Raw genomic sequence first — 19291 nt, forward strand, 5'->3', positions numbered from 1 at the left:
CATATAAACTAATAATGCCTGTATACACTAGTAATACCACATATACACTAATGTCCCTGTGCACTAGTAATGCCCCTATAAACTAATAATGCCTGTATACACTAGTAATACCCCATATACACTAATACCCCTATACACTAGTAATGCCCCTATGCGCTAGTAATGCCCCTATGTACTAATACCCCTATACGCTAGTAATACCCCTATGTACTAATACTCCTATATGCTAGTAATACCCCTATACGCTAGTAATACCGCTATATGCTAGTAATACCCCCTATACGCTAGTAATGCCCGTATACTCTGGTAATACCGCTATACGCTAGTAATGCCCGTATACACTGGTAATACCGCTATACGCTAGTAATGCCCCTATACGCTAGTAATACCGCTATACACTAGTAATACCCCATATACACTAATACCCCTATACGCTAGAAATTCCCGTATACACTGGTAATACCCCTATACGCTAGTAATGCCCGTATACACTGGTAATACCGCTATACACTAGTAATGCCCGTATACACTGGTAATACCCCTATACGCTAGTAATGCCCGTATACACTGGTAATACCCCTATACGCCAGTAATGCCCGTATACACTGGTAATACCCCTATACGCTAGTAATGCCCGTATACACTGGTAATACCCCTATACGCCAGTAATGCCCGTATACACTGGTAATACCCCTATACGCCAGTAATGCCCGTATACACTGGTAATACCCCTATACGCCAGTAATGCCCGTATACACTGGGAATACCGCTATACACTAGTAATACCCCATATACACTAATACCCCTATATGCTAGTAATTCCCGTATACACTGGTAATACCGCTATACGCTAGTAATGCCCGTATACACTGGTAATACCGCTATACGCTAGTAATGCCCGTATACACTGGTAATACCGCTATACGCTAGTAATGCCCCTATACGCTAGTAATACCGCTATACGCTAGTAATACCGCTATACGCTAGTAATGCCCGTATACACTGGTAATACCCCTATACGCCAGTAATGCCCGTATACACTGGTAATACCCCTATACGCTAGTAATGCCCGTATACACTGGTAATACCCCTATACGCCAGTAATGCCCGTATACACTGGTAATACCCCTATACGCCAGTAATGCCCGTATACACTGGTAATACCCCTATACGCCAGTAATGCCCGTATACACTGGTAATACCCGTATACGCTAGTAATGCCCGTATACACTGGTAATACCCCTATACGCCAGTAATGCCCGTATACACTGGTAATACCCCTATACGCTAGTAATGCCCGTATACACTGGTAATACCCCTATACGCCAGTAATGACCGTATACACTGGTAATACCCCTATACGCCAGTAATGCCCGTATACGCTAGTAATGCCTGTATACACTGGTAATACCCCTATACGCTAGTAATGCCCGTATACACTGGTAATACCCCTATATGCCAGTAATGCCCGTATACACTGGTAATACCCCTATACGCTAGTAATGCCTGTATACACTGGTAATACCCCTATATGCCAGTAATGCCCGTATACACTGGTAATACCCCTATACGCTAGTAATGCCCGTATACACTGGTAATACCCCTATACGCTAGTAATGCCCGTATACACTGGTAATACCGCTATACGCCAGTAATGCCCGTATACACTGGTAATACCCCCTATACGCTAGTAATGCCTGTATACACTGGTAATACCCCTATATGCCAGTAATGCCCGTATACACTGGTAATACCGCTATACGCCAGTAATGCCCGTATACACTGGTAATACCCCTATATGCCAGTAATGCCCGTATACACTGGTAATACCCCTATATGCCAGTAATGCCCGTATACACTGGTAATACCCCTATACGCCAGTAATGCCCGTATACACTGGTAATACCCCTATACGCTAGTAATGCCTGTATACACTGGTAATACCCCTATATGCCAGTAATGCCCGTATACACTGGTAATACCCCTATACGCTAGTAATGCCCGTATACACTGGTAATACCCCTATACGCTAGTAATGCCCGTATACACTGGTAATACCGCTATACGCCAGTAATGCCCGTATACACTGGTAATACCCCCTATACGCTAGTAATGCCTGTATACACTGGTAATACCCCTATATGCCAGTAATGCCCGTATACACTGGTAATACCGCTATACGCCAGTAATTCCCGTATACACTGGTAATACCCCTATACACTAGTAATGCCCGTATACACTGGTAATACCCCTATACGCCAGTAATGCCCGTATACACTGGTAATACCCCCTATACGCTAGTAATGCCCGTATACACTGGTAATACCCCTATACGCCAGTAATGCCCGTATACACTGGTAATACCGCTATACGCCAGTAATGCCCGTATACACTGGTAATACCCCTATACGCTAGTAATGCCCGTATACACTGGTAATACCCCTATACGCCAGTAATGCCCGTATACACTGGTAATACCCCCTATACGCTAGTAATGCCCGTATACACTGGTAATACCCCTATACGCCAGTAATGCCCGTATACACTGGTAATACCGCTATACGCCAGTAATGCCCGTATACTCTGGTAATACCCCTATACGCCAGTAATGCCCGTATACACTGGTAATACCCCTATACGCTAGTAATGCCCGTATACACTGGTAATACCCCTATACGCCAGTAATGCCCGTATACACTGGTAATACCCCTATACGCTAGTAATGCCCGTATACACTGGTAATACCCCTATACGCCAGTAATGCCCGTATACACTGGTAATACCCCTATACGCCAGTAATGCCCGTATACACTGGTAATACCCCTATACGCTAGTAATGCCCGTATACACTGGTAATACCCCTATACGCCAGTAATGCCCGTATACACTGGTAATACCCCTATACGCTAGTAATGCCCGTATACACTGGTAATACCCCTATATGCCAGTAATGCCCGTATACACTGGTAATACCCCTATACGCTAGTAATGCCTGTATACACTGGTAATACCCCTATACGCCAGTAATGCCCGTATACACTGGTAATACCCCTATACGCCAGTAATGCCCGTATACACTGGTAATACCCCTATACGCTAGTAATGCCCGTATACACTGGTAATACCCCTATATGCCAGTAATGCCCGTATACACTGGTAATACCCCTATACGCTAGTAATGCCCGTATACACTGGTAATACCGCTATACGCTAGTAATGCCTGTATACACTGGTAATACCCTTTTACGCTAGTAATGCCCGTATACACTGGTAATACCCCTATACGCCAGTAATGCCCGTATACACTGGTAATACCCCTATACGCTAGTAATGCCCGTATACACTGGTAATACCCCTATACGCTAGTAATGCCCGTATACACTGGTAATACCGCTATACGCCAGTAATGCCCGTATACACTGGTAATACTGCTATACGCTAGTAATGCCCGTATACTCTGGTAATACCCCTATACGCTAGTAATGCCCGTATACTCTGGTAATACCCCTATACGCTAGTAATGCCCGTATACACTGGTAATACCCCTATACGCTAGTAATGCCCGTATACACTGGTAATACCCCTATACGCTAGTAATGCCCGTATACACTGGTAATACCGCTATACGCCAGTAATGCCCGTATACACTGGTAATACCCCCTATACGCTAGTAATGCCCGTATACACTGGTAATACCCCTATACGCCAGTAATGCCCGTATACACTGGTAATACCGCTATACGCCAGTAATGCCCGTATACACTGGTAATACCCCTATACGCTAGTAATGCCCGTATACTCTGGTAATACCCCTATACGCCAGTAATGCCCGTATACACTGGTAATACCCCTATACGCCAGTAATGCCCGTATACACTGGTAATACCCCTATACGCCAGTAATGCCCGTATACACTGGTAATACCCCTATACGCTAGTAATGCCCGTATACACTGGTAATACCCCTATACGCCAGTAATGCCCGTATACACTGGTAATACCCCTATACGCTAGTAATGCCCGTATACACTGGTAATACCCCTATTTGCCAGTAATGCCCGTATACACTGGTAATACCCCTATACGCTAGTAATGCCTGTATACACTGGTAATACCCCTATATGCCAGTAATGCCCGTATACACTGGTAATACCCCTATACGCTAGTAATGCCCGTATACACTGGTAATACCGCTATACGCTAGTAATGCCTGTATACACTGGTAATACCCTTTTACGCTAGTAATGCCCGTATACACTGGTAATACCCCTATTTGCCAGTAATGCCCGTATACACTGGTAATACCCCTATACGCTAGTAATGCCTGTATACACTGGTAATACCCCTATATGCCAGTAATACCCCTATACGCTAGTAATGCCTGTATACACTGGTAATACCCCTATATGCCAGTAATGCCCGTATACACTGGTAATACCCCTATATGCCAGTAATGCCCGTATACACTGGTAATACCCCTATACGCTAGTAATGCCCGTATACACTGGTAATACCGCTATACGCTAGTAATGCCCGTATACACTGGTAATACCCTTTTACGCTAGTAATGCCCGTATACACTGGTAATACCCCTATACGCCAGTAATGCCCGTATACACTGGTAATACCCCTATACGCTAGTAATGCCCGTATACACTGGTAATACCCCTATACGCTAGTAATGCCCGTATACACTGGTAATACCGCTATACGCCAGTAATGCCCGTATACACTGGTAATACCCCTATACGCTAGTAATGCCCGTATACACTGGTAATACCGCTATACGCTAGTAATGCCCGTATACACTGGTAATACCCCTATACGCTAGTAATGCCCGTATACACTGGTAATACCGCTATACGCCAGTAATGCCCGTATACACTGGTAATACCTCTATACGCCAGTAATGCCCGTATACACTGGTAATACCCCTATACGCTAGTAATGCCCGTATACACTGGTAATACCCCTATACGCTAGTAATGCCCGTATACACTGGTAATGCCCCTATACGCCAGTAATGCCCCTATACGCTAGTAATGCCCGTATACACTGGTAATACCCCTATACGCCAGTAATGCCCGTATACACTGGTAATACCCCTATACGCCAGTAATGCCCGTATACACTGGTAATACCCCTATACGCCAGTAATGCCCGTATACACTGGTAATACCCCTATACGCTAGCAATGCCCGTATACACTGGTAATACCCCTATACGCCAGTAATGCCCGTATACACTGGTAATACCCCTATACGCTAGTAATGCCCGTATACACTGGTAATACCCCTATACGCTAGTAATGCCCATATACACTGGTAATACCGCTATATGCCAGTAATGCCCGTATACACTGGTAATACCCCTATACGCTAGTAATGCCCGTATACACTGGTAATACCGCTATACGCTAGTAATGCCCGTATACACTGGTAATACCCTTTTACGCTAGTAATGCCCGTATACACTGGTAATACCCCTATACGCTAGTAATGCCCGTATACACTGGTAATACCGCTATATGCCAGTAATGCCCGTATACACTGGTAATACCCTTTTACGCTAGTAATGCCCGTATACACTGGTAATACCCCTATACGCTAGTAATGCCCGTATACACTGGTAATACCGCTATACGCTAGTAATGCCTGTATACACTGGTAATACCCTTTTACGCTAGTAATGCCCGTATACACTGGTAATACCCCTATACGCTAGTAATGCCCGTATACACTGGTAATACCGCTATATGCCAGTAATGCCCGTATACACTGGTAATACCGCTATACACTAGTAATGCCTGTATACACTGGTAATACCCTTTTACGCTAGTAATGCCCGTATACACTGGTAATACCCCTATACGCCAGTAATGCCCGTATACACTGGTAATACCCCTATACGCTAGTAATGCCCGTATGCACTGGTAATACCGCTATATGCCAGTAATGCCCGTATACACTGGTAATACCGCTATACACTAGTAATGCCTGTATACACTGGTAATACCCTTTTACGCTAGTAATGCCCGTATACACTGGTAATACCCCTATACGCCAGTAATGCCCGTATACACTGGTAATACCCCTCTACGCCAGTAATGCCCGTATACACTGGTAATACTGCTATACGCTAGTAATGCCCGTATACACTGGTAATACCCCTATACGCTAGTAATGCCTGTATACACTGGTAATACCCCTATACGCCAGTAATGCCTGTATACACTGGTAATACCCCTATACGCCAGTAATGCCCGTATACACTGGTAATACCCCTATACGCCAGTAATGCCCGTATACACTGGTAATACTGCTATACGCTAGTAATGCCCGTATACACTGGTAATACCCCTATACGCTAGTAATGCCTGTATACACTGGTAATACCCCTATACGCCAGTAATGCCCGTATACACTGGTAATACCCCTATACGCTAGTAATGCCTGTATACACTGGTAATACCCCTATACGCTAGTAATGCCTGTATACACTGGTAATACCCCTATACGCCAGTAATGCCCGTATACACTGGTAATACCCCTATACGCTAGTAATGCCCGTATACACTGGTAATACCCCTATACGCCAGTAATGCCCGTATACACTGGTAATACCGCTATACGCCAGTAATGCCCGTATACACTGGTAATACCCCTATACGCTAGTAATGCCCGTATACACTGGTAATACCGCTATACGCCAGTAATGCCCGTATACACTGGTAATACCGCTATACGCCAGTAATGCCCGTATACACTGGTAATACCCCTATACGCTAGTAATGCCCGTATACACTGGTAATACCGCTATACGCCAGTAATGCCCGTATACACTGGTAATACCCCTATACGCTAGTAATGCCCGTATACACTGATAATACCTCTATACGCCAGTAATGCCCGTATACACTGGTAATACCCCTATACGCTAGTAATGCCCGTATACACTGGTAATACCGCTATACGCCAGTAATGCCCGTATACACTGGTAATACCCCTATACGCCAGTAATGCCCGTATACACTGGTAATACCCCTATACGCCAGTAATGCCCGTATACACTGGTAATACTGCTATACGCTAGTAATGCCCGTATACACTGGTAATACCGCTATACGCCAGTAATGCCCGTATACACTGGTAATACCCCTATACGCTAGTAATGCCCGTATACACTGGTAATACCCCTATACGCTAGTAATGCCCGTATACACTGGTAATACCCCTATACGCTAGTAATGCCCGTATACTCTGGTAATACCCCTATACGCTAGTAATGCCCGTATACACTGGTAATACCCCTATATGCCAGTAATGCCCGTATACACTGGTAATACCGCTATACGCTAGTAATGCCCGTATACACTGGTAATACCCCTATACGCTAGTAATGCCCGTATACACTGGTAATACCGCTATACGCCAGTAATGCCCGTATACACTGGTAATACCGCTATACGCTAGTAATGCCCGTATACACTGGTAATACCCCTATATGCCAGTAATGCCCGTATACACTGGTAATACCCCTATACGCCAGTAATGCCCGTATACACTGGTAATACCCCTATACGCTAGTAATGCCCGTATACACTGGTAATACCCCTATATGCCAGTAATGCCCGTATACACTGGTAATACCGCTATACGCTAGTAATGCCCGTATACACTGGTAATACCCCCTATACGCTAGTAATGCCTGTATACACTGGTAATACCCCTATATGCCAGTAATGCCCGTATACACTGGTAATACCCCTATACGCCAGTAATGCCCGTATACACTGGTAATACCCCTATACGCTAGTAATGCCCGTATACACTGGTAATACCGCTATACGCCAGTAATGCCCGTATACACTGGTAATACCCCCTATACGCTAGTAATGCCCGTATACACTGGTAATACCCCTATACGCTAGTAATGCCCGTATACACTATTACCGCTGCTATTTCCACTGACAGAATGAAGTCTACTGGGACGACTGGTCGCAGCTCAGCATCTTCAGGGCTTCGAAGTACAATGGTGCCCAGGCAGAAGTTCTGATTGGTCGATTGTCGGGAGTGATGGACATGAAGATTTTCTATAAGGGCAAATGGACGGGTAATGTAACATGACCCAGACGTCAGTCACTGATCTGTGTAAATGCCGTGCTTGTGCCAGTGGTGTCTGTGGTCTCTAACATACCTGCTGATGGTTTCCTACACAGGAGGGAATTCTTGTACATCGAACTCTTGCCGTCTCCTGTGTTTGCCCAAGGCCAACAACAGCCGAGTGTGCCGCTGTCCAGAAGGGGTGAAGGAGGAGACGTCCTCTGCTGGGGAGGAGCAGTGCGAGTGTCCTCATGGGTATCAGCTGAAGAACAAGACCTGCGCCAAACAAGGTGAGCGCTGGGGCTGAGCGAGGGTAGTAAGGACCCCCGAGAGACCGAGCCCATCGTACAGCAAATCCCCATCAGACCTCCAGGCCCCTCCCTCCTGAGCCCAGGCCCTTCCCTTCTGGCCCCTCCCTCCTGACCCCAGGCCCTTCCCTTATGGCCCCTCCCTCCTGACCTCCAGTCCCCTCCCTCTTGACCTCCAGTCCCCTCCCTCCTGACCTCCAGGCCCCTCCCTCCTGAGCCCAGGCCCGGCCCTTCCCTCCTGACCTCCAGGCCCGGCCCTTCCCTCCTAACCTCCAGGCCCCTCCATCCTGACCCCAGGCTCTTCCTTTCTTGCCCCTCCCTCCTGACCTCCAGTCCCTTCACTCCTTACCTCCAGGCCCTTCCCTTTTGACCCACAGGCCCCTCACTCCTGACCCCCGGTCCCCTCACTCCTGACCCCCGGTCCCCTCACTCCTGACCCCCGGTCCCCTCACTCCTAACCCCCGGTCCCCTCACTCCTGACCTCCAGGCCCCTCACTCCTGACCTCCAGGCCCCTCACTCTTGACCTCCAGGCCCCTCACTCTTGACCTCCAGGCCCCTCACTCTTGACCTCCAGGCCCCTCACTCTTGACCTCCAGGCCCCTCACTCTTGACCTCCAGGCCCCTCACTCCTGACCTCCAGGCCCCTCTTTCCAGTCTAGGATCTTCCGGATTTCAGTTCTACCCTCTTCTTATGCATCTATGCCTCTCCCCCTTCTCGTGACTCCTCTCTTCTCGCGGCTCCCCCTTCTCGTGACTCCTCCCCCTTGCGGCTCCCCTCTTCTCGCGGCTCCTCCGTCTCATGACTCCTCCTTCTCATGGCTCCTTCCCCTTGCGGCTCCCCTCTTCTCGCGGCTCCCCCGTCTCATGGCTCCTCCCCCTTCTTGCGGCTCCCCTCTTCCTGCGGCTCCCCCATCTCATGGCTCCTCCCCCTTCTTGCGGCTCCCCTCTTCTCGCTGCTCCCCCGTCTCATGGCTCCTCCCCCTTCTTGCGGCTCCCCTCTTCTCGCGGCTCCCCCATCTCATGGCTCCTCCCCCTTCTTGCGGCTCCCCTCTTCTCGCGGCTTCCCCGTCTCATGGCTCCTCCCCCTTCTTGCGGCTCCCCTCTTCTCGCGGCTCCCCCATCTCATGGCTCCTCCCCCTTCTTGCGGCTCCCCTCTTCTCGCGGCTTCCCCGTCTCATGGCTCCTCCCCCTTCTTGCGGCTCCCCTCTTCTCGCGGCTCCCCCATCTCATGGCTCCTCCCCCTTCTTGCGGCTCCCCTCTTCTCGCGGCTCCCCCGTCTCATGGCTCCTCCCCCTTCTTGTGGTTCCCCCTCCCACGGTGATGAGCGGTGCTCTGCGCGGAGCTGTGTTCTGCGGCATGTAGCGGCTGTCTCTCCATTTCATTACACTTCTCAACAGTGAAAAGACGACACCAAGAAGGATAAGTGGTGAAAGATGGAGATCACAGGACGGAGACGTCACTGCTCTGCAAATGGTGAAAAATGGAAACATGATCACAACCTCTGGATTCTTCAGTCCGGGGTCTGAGCCTCGTGCAGAAATATCGGCACCTCCAGACTAGAGGGGTCCGGCTACCAGCTGTAGATCAGTGACGTCTCCGTCCTATGATCTCCGTCATTCACCACTTCTGCTAATTACAATGTTCAGGAGTGAAGATAACGGGCATCACATTCACAGAGCTCCCCGATCAGCACTGTGCTGTGTGGCGGTCTCGCGGTGTGTCAACTGTTCAATGTGGCAGTGGTACTGTGCGGTGTGGTGGTTATGCGTTGGTGCGGTGTGGTGGCTGTGTGTTGGTGCAGTGCTGCGTCCGTGCGTTGGTGCGGTGTGGTGGTTGTGCGTTGGTGCGGTGTGGTGGCTGTGTGTTGGTGCGGTGCTGCGGTCGTGCGTTGGTGCGGTGTGGTGGTTGTGCGTTGGTGCGGTGTGGTGGCTGTGTGTTGGTGCGGTGCTGCGGTCGTGCGTTGGTGCGGTGTGGTGGTTGTGCGTTGGTGCGGTGTGGTGGCTGTGTGTTGGTGCGGTGCTGCGGTCGTGCGTTGGTGCGGTGTGGTGGTTGTGCGTTGGTGCGGTGTGGTGGCTGTGTGTTGGTGCGGTGCTGCGGTCGTGCGTTGGTGCGGTGTGGTGGTTGTGCGTTGGTGCGGTGTGGTGGCTGTGTGTTGGTGCGGTGCTGCGGTCGTGCGTTGGTGCGGTGTGGTGGTTGTGCGTTGGTGCGGTGCTGCGGTCGTGCGTTGGTGCGGTGCTGCGGTCGTGCGTTGGTGCGGTGTGGTGGCTGTGTGTTTGTGCGGTGCTGCGGTCGTGCGTTGGTGCGGTGTGGTGGTTGTGCGGTGTGGTGGCTGTGTGTTAGTGCGGCGCCTGTGCCGTCTCCTTACAGGAATCATGCCTCCGTCGTATTCTTGTCTCTGCAGAGAGCTCCTGTTTGCCCAGTCAGTATCGCTGCTCCAATGGGAACTGCATCAACAGCATCTGGCAATGTGACAACGACAACGACTGCGGGGACATGAGCGACGAGAGAGACTGCCGTGAGTCCAACACCTGCCTGAAGTGGCTTATACCAGGGAGTAATAGATTGTAGTCTCCTGTCCTGCAGACGCCTTTGCGTCGTCTGCTCCGCTCATGTACAGGGGGCTGGCTGCGGGGTGTTGGGGTTTATGCTCCGGCCTTGCTGCGTCTTCCGGCCTTGCTGCGTCTTCCGGCCTTGCTGCGTCTTCCGGCCTTGCTGCGTCTTCCGGCCTCGCTGCGTCTTCCGGCCTCGCTGCGTCTTCCGGCCTCGCTGCGTCTTCCGGCCTCGCTGCGTCTTCCGGCCTCGCTGCGTCTTCCGGCCTCGCTGCGTCTTCCGGCCTCGCTGCGTCTTCCGGCCTCGCTGCGTCTTCCGGCCTCGCTGCGTCTTCCGGCCTCGCTGCGTCTTCCGGTCCCGGTGTTGGGCGCTCGCTGACACTCTGCGCTCTCTCTCCTCAGCGACCACGGCGTGTGACCCCGATACGCTGTTCAGGTGTCGGGAGTCGGGGACCTGCATCCCGCTGTCCTATAAGTGTGACCTGGAGGACGACTGCGGAGACAACAGCGATGAGAGTCATTGTGGTGAGCGACAGATACGGGAAGTACTGAGGGCCCCAGGGACCAAAAACGTGTCATATCGAGGGATGGGGGTCCCTAATACTCAGCGGTCACATCATTAACCCCTTCCTGGCCTTGTGATGTAACATGAATACATCAAGCCCAATCAATGTGTTATGAAAGTTCTGCAGTTTTCTTTCCGCTTCCCTTTTTTCATTATATTCTGCTGTGTCCGGGAAAGGAAGTCTGACCTGAGCGAATGTTCCACACAGCTGAGGGTTTGTTACAGTTGTATCCAGTCTGTATACACTGCTGAAAAAATGAAGGGAACACTCAAATAACCCCTCCTAGATCTGAATGAATGAAATCTTCTCATTGAATACTTTGTTCTGTAGAAAGCTGAATGTGCTGACAACAAAATCACCCAAAAATCATCAATGGAAATCACATTTATTAACCAATGGAGGCCTGGATGTGGAGTCACCCTCAAAATTAAAGTGGAAAAACACACTACAGGCTGATCCAACTGTGATGTAATGTCCTTAAAACAAGTCACAATGAGGCTGAGTATTGTGTGTGGCCTCCACGTGCCTGTATGACCTCCCTACAACGCCTGGGCATGCTCCTGATGAGGCTGAGTATTGTGTGTGGCCTCCACGTGCCTGTATGACCTCCCTACAACGCCTGGGCATGCTCCTGATGAGGCTGAGTATTGTGTGTGGCCTCCACGTGCCTGTATGACCTCCCTACAATGCCTGGACATGCTCCTGATGAGGCTGAGTATTGTGTGCGGCCTCCACGTGCCTGTATGACCTCCCTACAACACCTGGGCATGCTCCTGATGAGGCTGAGTATTGTGTGTGGCCTCCACGTGCCTGTATGACCTCCCTACAACGCCTGGGCATGCTCCTGATGAGGCTGAGTATTGTGTGTGGCCTCCACGTGCCTGTATGACCTCCCTACAATGCCTGGGCATGCTCCTGATGAGGCTGAGTATTGTGTGTGGCCTCCACGTGCCTGTATGACCTACCTACAACGCCTGGACATGCTCCTGATGAGGCTGAGTATTGTGTGCGGCCTCCACGTGCCTGTATGACCTCCCTACAACACCTGGGCATGCTCCTGATGAGGCTGAGTATTGTGTGTGGCCTCCACGTGCCTGTATGACCTCCCTACAACGCCTGGGCATGCTCCTGATGAGGCTGAGTATTGTGTGTGGCCTCCACGTGCCTGTATGATCTCCCTACAATGCCTGGGCATGCTCCTGATGAGGCTGAGTATTGAGTGTGGCCTCCACGTGCCTGTATGACCTCCCTACAACGCCTGGGCATGCTCCTGATGAGGCTCAGTATTGTGTGTGGCCTCCACGTGCCTGTATGACCTCCCTACAACGCCTGGGCATGCTCCTGATGAGGCTGAGTATTGTATGTGGCCTCCACGTGCCTGTATGACCTCCCTACAACGCCTGGGCATGCTCCTGATGAGGCTGAGTATTGTGTGTGGCCTCCACGTGCCTGTATGACCTCCCTACAACGCCTGGGCATGCTCCTGATGAGGCTGAGTATTGTGTGTGGCCTCCACGTGCCTGTATGACCTCCCTACAATGCCTGGACATGCTCCTGATGAGGCTGAGTATTGTGTGCGGCCTCCACGTGCCTGTATGACCTCCCTACAACACCTGGGCATGCTCCTGATGAGGCTGAGTATTGTGTGTGGCCTCCACGTGCCTGTATGACCTCCCTACAACGCCTGGGCATGCTCCTGATGAGGCTGAGTATTGTGTGTGGCCTCCACGTGCCTGTATGACCTCCCTACAATGCCTGGGCATGCTCCTGATGAGGCTGAGTATTGTGTGTGGCCTCCACGTGCCTGTATGACCTACCTACAACGCCTGGACATGCTCCTGATGAGGCTGAGTATTGTGTGTGGCCTCCACGTGCCTGTATGACCTCCCTACAACGCCTGGGCATGCTCCTGATGAGGCTGAGTATTGTGTGTGGCCTCCACGTGCCTGTATGATCTCCCTACAATGCCTGGGCATGCTCCTGATGAGGCTGAGTATTGAGTGTGGCCTCCACGTGCCTGTATGACCTCCCTACAACGCCTGGGCATGCTCCTGATGAGGCTCAGTATTGTGTGTGGCCTCCACGTGACTGTATGACCTCCCTACAATGCCTGGGCATGCTCCTGATGAGGCTCAGTATTGTGTGTGGCCTCCACGTGCCTGTATGACTTCCCTACAACGCCTGGGCATGCTCCTGATGAGGCTGAGTATTGTGTGTGGCCTCCACGTGCCTGTATGACCTCCCTACAATGCCTGGGCATGCTCCTGATGAGGCTGAGCATTGTGTGTGGCCTCCACGTGCCTGTATGACCTCCCTACAACGCCTGGACATGCTCCTGATGAGGCTGAGTATTGTGTGCGGCCTCCACGTGCCTGTATGACCTCCCTACAACACCTGGGCATGCTCCTGATGAGGCTGAGTATTGTGTGTGGCCTCCACGTGCCTGTATGACCTCCCTACAACGCCTGGGCATGCTCCTGATGAGGCTGAGTATTGTGTGTGGCCTCCACGTGCCTGTATGACCTCCCTACAATGCCTGGGCATGCTCCTGATGAGGCTGAGTATTGTGTGTGGCCTCCACGTGCCTGTATGACCTCCCTACAATGCCTGGGCATGCTCCTGATGAGGTTGAGTATTGTGTGTGGCCTCCACGTGACTGTATGACCTCCCTACAATGCCTGGGCATGCTCCTGATGAGGCTGAGTATTGTGTGTGGCCTCCACGTGCCTGTATGACCTCCCTACAACGCCTGGGCATGCTCCTGATGAGGCTGAGTATTGTGTGTGCCCTCCACGTGCCTGTATGACCTCCCTACAATGCCTGGGCATGCTCCTGATGAGGCTGAGTATTGTGTGTGGCCTCCACGTGCCTGTATGACTTCCCTACAACGCCTGGGCATGCTCCTGATGAGGCTGAGCATTGTGTGTGGCCTCCACGTGCCTGTATGACCTCCCTACAATGCCTGGGCATGCTCCTGATGAGGCTGAGCATTGTGTGTGGCCTCCACGTGCCTGTATGACCTCCCTACAAGGCCTGGGCATGCTACTGATGAGGCTGAGTATTGTGTGCGGCCTCCACGTGCCTGTATGACCTCCCTACAACGCCTGGGCATGCTCCTGACGAGGCTCAGTATTGTGTGTGATCTCCACGTGCCTGTATGACCTCCCTACAACGCCTGGGCATGCTCCTGACGAGGCTCAGTATTGTGTGTGGCCTCCACGTGCCTGTATGACCTCCCTACAACGCCTGGGCATGCTCCTGATGAGGCTCAGTATTGTGTGTGGCCTCCACGTGACTGTATGACCACTCTACACCTGGGCATGCTCCTGATGAGGCTGAGTATTGTGTGTGGCCTCCACGTGCCTGTATGACCTCCCTACAACGCCTGGACATGCTCCTGATGAGGCTGAGTATTGTGTGTGGCCTCCACGTGTCTGTATGACCACTCTACACCTGGGCATGCTCCTGATGAGGCTGAGTATTGTGTGTGGCCTCCACGTGCCTGTATGACCTCCTTACAACGCCTGGGCATGCTCCTGATGAGGCTGAGTATTGTGTGTGGCCTCCACGTGACTGTATGACCACTCTACACCTGGGCATGCTCCTGATGAGGCTGAGTATTGTGTGTGGCCTCCACGTGCCTGTATGACCTCCCTACAACGCCTGGGCATGCTCCTGATGAGGCTGAGTATTGTGTGTGGCCTCCACGTGTCTGTATGACCTCCCTACAACGCCCGGGCATGCTCCTGATGAGGCTGAGTATTGTGTGTGGCCTCCACGTGCCTGTATGACCTCCCTACAACGCCTGGGCATGCTCCTGATGAGGCTGAGTATTGTGTGTGGCCTCCACGTGCCTGTATGACCTCCCTACAACGCCTGGGCATGCTCCTGATGAGGCTGAGTATTGTGTGTGGCCTCCACGTGCCTGTATGACCTCCCTACAACGCCTGGGCATGCTCCTGATGAGGCTCAGTATTGTGTGTGGCCTCCATGTGCCTGTATGACCTCCCTACAACGCCTGGGCATGCTCCTGATGAGGCTGAGTATAGTGTGTGGCCTCCACGTGCCTGTATGACCTCCCTACAATGCCTGGGCATGCTCCTGATGAGGCTGAGTATTGTGTGTGGCCTCCACGTGCCTGTATGACCTCCCTACAACGCCTGGGCATGCTCCTGATGAGGCTCAGTATTGTGTGTGGCCTCCATGTGCCTGTATGACCTCCCTACAACGCCTGGGCATGCTCCTGATGAGGCTGAGTATTGTGTGTGGCCTCCACGTGCCTGTATGACCTCCCTACAACGCCTGGGCATGCTCCTGATGAGGCTGAGTATTGTGTGTGGCCTCCACGTGCCTGTATGACCTCCCTACAACGCCTGGGCATGCTCCTGATGAGGCTGAGTATTGTGTGTGGCCTCCACGTGCCTGTATGACCTCCCTACAATGCCTGGGCATGCTCCTGATGAGGCTGAGTATTGTGTGTGGCCTCCACGTGCCTGTATGACCTCTCTACAACGCCTGGGCATGCTCCTGATGAGGCTCAGTATTGTGTGTGGCCTCCTCGTGCCTGTATGACCTCCCTACAACGCCTGGGCATGCTCCTGATGAGGCTCAGTATTGTGTGTGGCCTCCTCGTGCCTGTATGACCTCCCTACAACGCCTGGGCATGCTCCTGATGAGGCTCAGTATTGTGTGTGGCCTCCACGTGCCTGTATGACCTCCCTACAATGCCTGGGCATGCTCCTGATGAGGCTCAGTATTGTGTGTGGCCTCCTCATGCCTGTATGACCTCCCTACAACGCCTGGGCATGCTCCTGATGAGGCTGAGTATCGTATGTGGCCTCCACGTGCCTGTATGACCTCCCTACAATGCCTGGGCATGCTCCTGATGAGGCTGAGTATTGTGTGTGGCCTCCACGTGCCTGTATGACCTCCCTACAACGCCTGAGCATGCTCCTGATGAGGCTGAGTATCGTATGTGGCCTCCACGTGCCTGTATGACCTCCCTACAACGCCTGGGCATGCTCCTGATGAGGCTGAGTATTGTGTGTGGCCTTCACGTGCCTGTATGACCTCCCTACAACGCCTGGGCATGCTCCTGATGAGGCTGAGTATTGTGTGTGACCTCCACGTGCCTGTATGACCTCCCTACAATGCCTGGGCATGCTCCTGATGAGGCTCAGTATTGTGTGTGACCTCCACGTGCCTGTATGACCTCCCTACAACGCCTGGGCATGCTCCTGATGAGGCTGAGTATTGTGTGTGACCTCCACGTGCCTGTATGACCTCCCTACAACGCCTGGGCATGCTCCTGATGAGGCTGAGTATTGTGTGTGACCTCCACGTGCCTGTATGACCTCCCTACAACGCCTGGGCATGCTCCTGATGAGGCTGAGTATTGTGTGTGACCTCCACGTGCCTGTATGACCTCCCTACAACGCCTGGGCATGCTCCTGATGAGGCTGAGTATTGTGTGTGACCTCCACGTGCCTGTATGACCTCCCTACAATGCCTGGGCATGCTCCTGATGAGGCTCAGTATTGTGTGTGACCTCCACGTGCCTGTATGACCTCCCTACAACGCCTGGGCATACTCCTGATGAGGCTCAGTATTGTGTGTGACCTCCACGTGCCTGTATGACCTCCCTACAACGCCTGGGCATGCTCCTGATGAGGTTGCGGATGGTCTCCTGTGGGATCTCCTCCCAGACGTGGACTAAAGCATCCGCCAACTCCTGGACAGTCTGTGGTGCAACGTGATGTTGGTGGATGGAGCGAGACATGATGTTGCAGATGTGGTCAATCGGATTCAGGTCTGGGGAACGGGCGGCCCGTCCATAGCTTCAATGCCTTCATCTCTGTCACGTCTGTCACATTTGCTCAGTGTGAACCTGCTTTCATCTGTGAAGAGCACAGGGCGCCAGTGGTGACTTTGCCAATCCTGGTGTTCTGTGGCAAATGCGAAGCGTCCTGCACGGTGTTGGGCTGTGAGCACAACCCCCATCTGTGGACGTCGGGTCCTCATACCACCCTCATGGAGTCAGTTTCTAACCGTTTGTGCAGACACATGCACATTAGTGACCTGCTGGAGGTCATTTTGCAGGGCTCTGGCAGTGCTCCTCCTGTTCCTCCTTGCACAAAGGCAGAGGTAGCGGTCCTGCTCCTATGGCCCCCTCCATGTCTCCTGGTGTACTGGCCTGTCTCCTGGTAGCGCCTCCAGCCTCTGGACACTACGCTGACAGACACAGCAAACCTTCTTGCCACAGCTCGCATTGATGTGCCATCCTGGATGAGCTGCACTACCTGAGCAACTTCTGTGGGTTGTAGAGTCTGTCTCATGCTACCACGAGTGTGAAAGCCCAACCAGCATTCAAAAGTGACCAAAACATCAGCCAGAAAGCATTGGTACTGAGATGTGGTCTGTGGTCCCCACCTGCAGAACCACTCCTTTATTGAGGGGGTGTTGATAATTGCCAATAATTTCCATCTATTGTCTATTCCATTTGCACAGCAGCAGGTGAGATTGATTGTCAATCAGTGTTGCTTCCTAAGTGGACAGTTTGATTTCACAGAAGTTTCATTTACTTGGAGTTATATTCTGTTATTTCTGTGTTCCCTGTATTGTTTTGAGCAGTGTAATTCTCTGTGGACTCCTGCACTGATACATTGTAACAAATGACCAGCGCAGCAGAAGTCTGTGCTCTGCTCAGCTTGTGAATGACCAAAGATTAGGTTCCTGGATGTAGCTGGACAGTGATGGCCGTGCTTAGATACATTAGACAGTGATGGCCGTGCTTAGATACATTAGACAGTGATGGCCGTGCTCGGATACATTAGACAGTGATGGCCGTGCTCGGATACATTAGACAGTGATGGCCGTGCTCGGATGCATTAGACAGTGATGGCCGTGCTTGGATACATTAGACAGTGGTGGCCGTGCTTGGATACATTAGACAGTGATGGCCGTGCTTAGATACATTAGACAGTGATGGCCGTGCTCGGATACATTAGACAGTGATGGCCGTGCTCGGATACATTAGACAGTGATGGCCGTGCTCGGATACATTAGACAGTGATGGCCGTGCTCGGATACATTAGACAGTGATGGCCGTGCTTGGATGCATTAGACAGTGATGGCCGTGCTTAGATACATTAGACAGTGATGGCCGTGCTCGGATACATTAGACAGTGATGGCCGTGCTCGGATACATTAGACAGTGATGGCGGCCGTGCTCGGATGCATTAGACAGTGATGGCCGTGCTTGGATACATTAGACAGTGGTGGCCGTGCTTGGATACATTAGACAGTGATGGCCGTGCTTAGATACATTAGACAGTGATGGCCGTGCTCGGATACATTAGACAGTGATGGCCGTGCTCGGATACATTAGACAGTGATGGCCGTGCTTGGATGCATTAGACAGTGATGGCCGTGCTCGGATACATTAGACAGTGGTGGCCGTGCTTGGATGCATTAGACAGTGATGGCCGTGCTTGGATACATTAGACAGTGATGGCCGTGCTCGGATACATTAGACAGTGATGGCCGTGCTTGGATGCATTAGACAGTGATGGCCGTGCTTGGATACATTAGACAGTGATGGCCGTGCTCGGATACATTAGACAGTGATGGCCGTGCTCGGATACATTAGACAGTGGTGGCCGTGCTTGGATACATTAGACAGTGATGGCCGTTCTTGGATACATTAGACAGTGATGGCCGTGCTCAGATACATTAGACAGTGGTGGCCGTGCTCAGATACATTAGAC

At 51.6% G+C, this 19291-nt stretch overlaps 1 protein-coding gene across 1 annotated transcript in view; it reads left to right on the forward strand.

Annotated features, from left to right (window-relative positions):
- SORL1 (sortilin related receptor 1) overlaps nt 1-19291 on the forward strand; it is a 265489-nt gene that overhangs the window by 105578 nt on the left and 140620 nt on the right. Inside the window, 4 exon segments of the mRNA XM_073657402.1 lie at nt 7973-8111; nt 8218-8391; nt 10812-10925; nt 11362-11484. Of these exon segments, the coding sequence (XP_073513503.1) occupies nt 7973-8111; nt 8218-8391; nt 10812-10925; nt 11362-11484 (550 nt within the window).

This window comes from Phyllobates terribilis, unplaced genomic scaffold (assembly GCF_046119375.1).
Source record: "Phyllobates terribilis strain yellow unplaced genomic scaffold, ASM4611937v1 Scaffold_12__6_contigs__length_324123572, whole genome shotgun sequence".
Classification (NCBI taxonomy): Eukaryota; Metazoa; Chordata; class Amphibia; order Anura; family Dendrobatidae; genus Phyllobates; species Phyllobates terribilis.